This window comes from Coloeus monedula (genome assembly GCF_965178545.1).
Source record: "Coloeus monedula genome assembly, chromosome: 4".
Taxonomy (NCBI): Eukaryota; Metazoa; Chordata; class Aves; order Passeriformes; family Corvidae; genus Coloeus; species Coloeus monedula.
The window spans coordinates 3,617,493-3,624,052 of NC_138784.1; the positions used below are offsets into that span (position 1 = coordinate 3,617,493).

The 6,560-nt window shown below is 46.9% G+C and overlaps 1 protein-coding gene across 1 annotated transcript; it reads left to right on the forward strand.

Moving 5' to 3' along the window:
- Positions 1-206: 206 nt before the first annotated feature.
- Positions 207-5,740, forward strand: PEX26 (peroxisomal biogenesis factor 26). The gene is made up of 5 exons (XM_082279793.1): positions 207-516; positions 924-1,064; positions 1,434-1,747; positions 2,433-2,579; positions 3,294-5,740. Exons 1-5 carry the CDS (start codon positions 350-352, stop codon positions 3,395-3,397), a joined length of 873 nt encoding a protein of 290 aa, XP_082135919.1. The 5' UTR covers positions 207-349; the 3' UTR covers positions 3,398-5,740.
- Positions 5,741-6,560: the final 820 nt, after the last annotated feature.

Below are 6,560 nucleotides of genomic sequence, written 5' to 3' on the forward strand. Positions count from 1 at the left end.
TGAAGTGACCCAGCTCCCTCAGCCTTTCCTCGTAAGAGATGCTCCAGCCCCCAGCCGTCCCCGTTGCCCTCCGCCAGCCCCGGCAGCCGTCTATCCCCCCCCGCTGCAGAGACTACACGTCCCGGCGGCCCGCGGGGCCGGGGGATGTTCGCCGGGACGGCCCTTCCGCTGCCGGGAGGCGGCGAGGTCGGGGCTGCATCCCGGCTTTCCGGTGGCTGCCCGAGCGGAGCCGAGCCGGGCCCCGGCGGGGGCGGTGGCGGCGCTGGAGCCGGAGCCGGAGCCGGAGCCGGAGCCGGGGCCAGAGCCGGGGCCGTGCGGGAGCGGGGAGAGCCCTCCCGCCGCCGCCGCCATGCGGGCCGAGCCGCCCGCCTGGGCCCCGGGGCCGGCGCAGGCGGCCGCGCTGCTGGAGGAGGCGGCGGACCTGCTGGTGCTGCACCGGGACTTCGCCGCCGCCGTGGAGCGCTGTGAGGCGGGCTGCTACAGCTTGGGACCCGGCCCCGGCCCCGGCCACGAGAGGTGCGAGCGGTGCCGGGCGTGCGGAGGGGACGGGGTGGCGCTGGGAAGCTGCTCGGTGTCGCATCAGCGCGGGGCCGGCTTCGAACTTCAGGCCATGCTTGCCCCTCTTTGGGGTTTCTTTTGGCCCTGTCGATATTAACATGTTTCATAGGAAGGGATCTGTGCGTGTTTGAGGGAAGTGAGGTGTGCCCAGGAGCCTTCCCTTCGTTCTCTCAGAGATACAGTCACAGGGCATATCCTCGGAGGTAGAATTGGCCTTTTTATAAAGGGGCCAAGGAGAGGGAAAGGAGGGAAAGCAGCTGCCAGAGACCTGTGGAGTACCTGGGCTGCACTGAAGCTCAGTGGAGGGGATGTGAGGGGAAATGTGGTTGTAAGAAGTGCTTACTTAGGTGTCTGTTCCTTACCAGTTTTGCAGAAGTGAAATGCTCCCTTTGTGTTGTGGGGATTCAGGCGCTGGCCGAGATGAACCGGTGGAGAGAAGTTCTATCTTGGGTCCTACAGTATTACCATGTCCCTGAACATCTGCCTCCAAAAGTTCTGGAGCTGTGGTGAGTTCCTGTCTGTTGCTGTCAGATGTACACACAGGGCTTGCGTTAGGTTTAACAGCAGGCCAGGCTTGCGTATTATGTGATGTTTTCACTTTGCGTGGGGTAAGTGAGATCTGGGACAGGCCTGTACTTGACCTGTGTGTGCTGGAGCCTGTCTGCAAGATTGCTTCATGGTGATCAAGTACAAAAGGGGTGATGCTGAGAGAGTAGCACCAATAGCTGCACCTATTGTCTGCCTCAGAATTCTCTCTGCTTTGATGTAGACCCTCGTTCATACCTTCATGAGAGCTGCTTGGGAGCAGTAGCTGTCCGTGATGCCAGCTTTGACAAAGACTTAGGGTTTTCTCACACCTCTCCCTTGTATTTCAGTATCCTGTTGTACAGCAAAGTGAGAGAGCCGCAGGTGATGCTGGAAGTGGGCAGCAGCTGGCTGAAAGACCACGCCAACCAGAGCCTGCCCGAGTTTGGGTCCGTGCTGGAGCTCTACCTGGTGCACGTGCTGCTGCCGCTGGGCTGCTTCGAGGGCGCGGAGGAGCTGGTGCGAGGCTGTGACGTGTTTGACAGCGAGCAGCAGCTGGCCTTCCTCGGCACCATTTGCGACAGCCGCTGCCAGTGGACTCGGCAGGAGGAGACACGCTCGGCTGCTGAGGAGCAGCAGGACCCAGTGACAGAAACTGTTCTGGGTGGGCTTTCCCTCTGTTGTTTGTGCTCCTTTTTTACAGTTTCAATTCTAGTTGGTCCCTTACTGGCGAAGGGTAGCAAGTATTAACTATGTGTTAAGAATGTTGCCCTGACAAACTGGCTGTGAGGAAGTCCCATTGTGTACCACAGCAGGAAATAGAAGACTTAGTGATACCTTTTCTGAGAATGGCAAAATATACTTAGTCTCTGCCAGCATCAGGAGATGACAATTAATGTCCAGGATCAAAAGCACTATTTGGGTTTTGGGGATTTTTTTTTAAGGTGAAAAAGGAAAACTAAGACTACCTGGCAATCCTCTAAGGGTATGTTTTGTTGGCTCTGAACACAGTTTGCTCCATTTCCATTTACAGTTGAGTCCAAGTCAGCATTTAAAGTTCTGCTTCTCCAGAACTGTGAATCACTTGATGTTTTCTCCCAGGAGAGAAGCTGGCACTACTGTGGTATAAGATCATATTGTATTAAAGTAGATGCCTAAAAAAGAAGTATAATGAATTGTATTACAAAATTGTACCGTTTCGCTGTTCCCTGTTACATAAAAACCCAAACCCAACCCAACTCTCATGCAATCAGATTTCTAGTATCTTAGTTTCTTATTGTCTATATATATATGTGAGTACTTTTTAAACTTTACTTTGCCCTAACAGCTTTTCTGTTCTTGTTTTCCAGGAGTGCTGTCCCAAAAGCTCCTGACCATGTTGACATTGCTACGTAGAGCCCTGAGGTCCATGTCAAACCACTTCTATTTACTTCCTTACAAGAAGATGCTCTTGGCCACTTTTTTGCTGTACCTGGTGGTGGTGAGATTAGACCCAGGTACAGGAATAAGATTGCCAATTTCTAAAATTTCATTATGGTTATGGAGAAGAAATGAGTTGTTTTTAATAAATTTGGTCTGTGTAAATGTCTCAGGGAAACACAAAAACTGGGTGACTAGAAACTTAGTGTGTCCAGTTGCAGTCCATGTAGAAAGATGAAGCTCTACAAATGCCAGTTTTCTGAAAACTCCTTCCAGCAGACAAGGCACAGACTGTGAGAGGCAGGCAGAGCTGTCCTAGACTCAGCCTTTTCCTCAGTCAGCTGGTGGTGGCATGAGGTGATGTCCCCTGGATGAGTGATTGCCCGAGAGGCTGTGCCACCAGGAAAGTGGAGAGTTCCCGGGGGCAGCACTGTGCCATGCATTTGATCATCTTGTGCTGGAGTTTCACTGCTGATGGCTGCTGCTGTCCCTGAAGAATGGGCTGGTCCTGTGACACAGAGGTGGCAGCTGGGATGTGATGGGGTTGGATGTTTCCCCTTCTGCTGCGTGACAGGTGCTCCACAGTTATTCTACAAATAATCCATTGGAAAAGAGTGAAGGCAGCTTGCTAGGGAGCAGTACCCAGAGTAAAGATCCAAGAACTGAACTGAAAGAAGGAAGAGAATTAGGTTGTTATTAACTGTAGCTGGGAGTAGTTCTTAATATGTTTATTGTATGCTAGTTTTACCTTTTATAATGCAAGCTCTTTTGCTTTTTATTCTGCTTTGCAGCTTCTCCCACATCACTGCCATTCATTTACAAACTGGTCCAGCTCTTCCGCCAGGCTTGGGCAGCTGTGCTTTCTCCAATCCATAGGCCTCCAATTCGAGACTAAATGTCTTCCATCACTCAAAGTGTCACCTTGTCTTCGGGATGTTACCAGGCTCTTCAGGGACTGTTGAAATCTGGGATGATCACCTGTGGACTCTTGGAATTTCTTCAGACAGGGAATGGTGGTGTACGAATTTTGAAACCACAGCAAGTATTCCTGACATTTTGCTTGGTCCTGTCCAACATTAGGGTAAAGCCACTCCTTCCATATCTACAAGTGAATAAGAATCCTCCTTTTCAAGCACTTTTGCTTTGGATGTGTCTCTTGAGTGGGGGTTATGTAGCCAGTTATGAACTATGGAAGAAGTTCTCGTCCTTGCAAATGCTGGGCAGTTCTCTGAACAAGTGCAGCAGTGTTCCTGGAGGCATGACTGTAGCAGGCAATAGAGTACCAGTGTTTAGGGGAATATTCTGTTTTGCCTGAAGACATCTGAAAAGCTCAGCTCTTGCAGCATGGGATTTAGGACAAGCACATGGAAGAAAAACACTGGAGAAAGTAAAGCCTATTGCATTTTGAAAGCCATAGTTTCTCTTGTGACTGATGCCTCTTTGTACAGGCACACTGGATTTTAGTCATATTTAAGCTGGAAAGATGAGGTGGGTGGGCCACAGAGATTGTTGTGCTGTATCCACTCTTCTTAAATGCAAATTACAGCACTTTGTGCTTGCCTGATGCATAGTCATTCTTAGCAGCATGCGGTGGTGGTGGTCAGGAAATAGATTTATTTTTTTAAATTATATTCTATGTTACGGTCTAGTTGAACAACTGAAGTTGTTGCTTTGTTTTACTTTCCCTACCTCTTGCTTTGTTTATGTAGATGTCAAAAAGTCTCTCTGTATATCCAGAATTGCTCCTCAAGTCCCCAGTATCCAAAGTCTTGGGTTGGATGGAGTCATTTAGCAAAGCTCTGTCATTCAGAACGAAAGTTTATTTTTATAGAAAAGAAGGTCACAAGACCTTCCCCAGATCAGTGGCAAGAAAATTGTACATCTGCAGGTCTGTCACCAGTCCAACTCCATTTCTGACCACTTGGGGCAGAAATTGGATGTTTGGGGTAGAACATGAATTTCTTCTCCATCCATTCACCCGTCTATCATCACTTGACAAAAGGTACATTCCAAGGAGGGAGCACTGACCTAACAAAACACTGCTTTCAAACTGTTGTGTGCTGGAGGGGACAGGTTAGAGAGGCTGGGGACAAGTAGCCCGTCATCCCAGCACCGGTGCCAAAAGGGTGTAGGCTCACTGATGTCAGCCCAAACTACAAAATGTTATCAGAGCAGCCTTTTTGGTGGGACCACACCAAACCCATGAAAAGTAACCAGTGTAGACCTCAGTGTGGTGTCTTACAACAGTGGTGCCCTTTATCTCTAGCAATAACCATACTCCAAGGTAGTGGCTGTTCCTGTTTTCTTCACATAGATGGCCTGTTGGTACCCCCAGACTGTGTGTGATGTTGCTTTGCTGCCTACAGAGACACTTTGAAAACAGTCTCACCTTCACTGCTAAAAATAGTTTCATCTTAAATTATCCCAAAAAGAGAAACACTCCAGCATTACTGTCAGACAAACTTGGGCAGGTTATTCATGAGTGCAGTAATGACCTTGCCTAGTTGTCTCAAGAATAAAACCCAAACCAATCCCATATCCCTCCCCAAAGTTTTGTCTCTGCCAGGACTGTATACCAGGTTAAGTAGCACATAGCGCTTCACCATATAAAAAAGTAATTTCTTACATACTCTGCACACACAGGGAAGAACAGCCTTTGATATTGCTGAATGGTTCCTGTCATCCAGCTGTAAGTGTAGTTACAACTCTGCAAACAACACTTGATGTGAAATCAGGTAGAATGAAACACAAGCTCTGTGTGGAGTTGAGCTCCTCCAAGAAATGACCAGGATGAGTCTTCTACCCCCCTGCTTTGCAAGGCCTCAGGTTAACTCCTCTGTAAGCCAGTTAATAAAATGGGAAACTTCACTCTGAAGTCAGGCCAAATTCTTATCAAAGTGACTGTTAGTAATGAACACTTTTTGCTGTAGTCTTCTGGCATCACTTTTAGTTAGATGGCAGAGATGCTGTTGTGGAGGTTGGTTTGGACCAGTGGTTTCAGCAGGCCACACATAGCTTTTAAAATACTGTTAAATGTTGTTTTAACTTTTAACATTCAACTTTATTTTAAGTGTAGGTTGGTAACCTTGACTTTATTGGAGTACTACTGATTTAGAATTTATACTGGTTTTAATTCATCATGAGAGAACAAGAAGGCAGAAATAAGCTATCAGGGTTTTTTGCAATTAATACTAAAACTGCAATATCTAACTTTTATAATAAAGTGACTACTGATTTACCTCTTTGTAGAATTGCTTGTTTGTACTGTGATTGAGTATATGAAGAGAATGATATTTAATGTATTGATATACTACAAAGTATATCAAAGTTTTCCAGAATTGTTTCACATTGTTTCATTGTTTCAGCATATTTGAATTAAGTAGAGAATGTCTTCATTCTGTGAATCTGTCTGTGAATCTGACGAGATCTAATCAAGTGATGACATTGGTAGAGTGTAAATCTGCATTTTGGGATGGCAAAGACCAATACAACCAAGAATAAAGTACCTGGGATTCATTATTATTAGATGAATGTATCTTTATATTAGAACTAACTACAGTTCTGACCTTGCTGTATTAGGGGAGAGAACTCTACAAATAAAAAGTAAAAATACATAGCACAGTTCTCTGTTTCAGGGATAATGCCTGAAAACCAGTATTTTATCAATATAGCAGTGTTATAGAGGCACTTGATTACTAGCCTTGGGAATGTCAGGAATCCTGAAATGAGATGCTGCTGGTTCTCTCAGCAGGTGGCGACAGACTAACAGGAAACAGTTAAACAGGGAGCACAAGGAAAGTGTTTAAACCTTCATTCACTTACTGAGGAAGGTATTACAATGTGTGGGAAATGCAGAGACTTGCACTTCCCAAATTAAAAGGAAAAGAGGATTTTGTGTGACCACCAAAGAGCTTACTAAGAGTGCACTGTTTTGTGAGATGGCACATTACTGTTCTAAAATGATCCACGACTGACACTTCTGGTGAGTCACTTAGGTAACCAGCCTGGAGGGAGGAGGAGGGAGTGATGTACATCCAGTAGAGGAGAAAAAGCAGTTG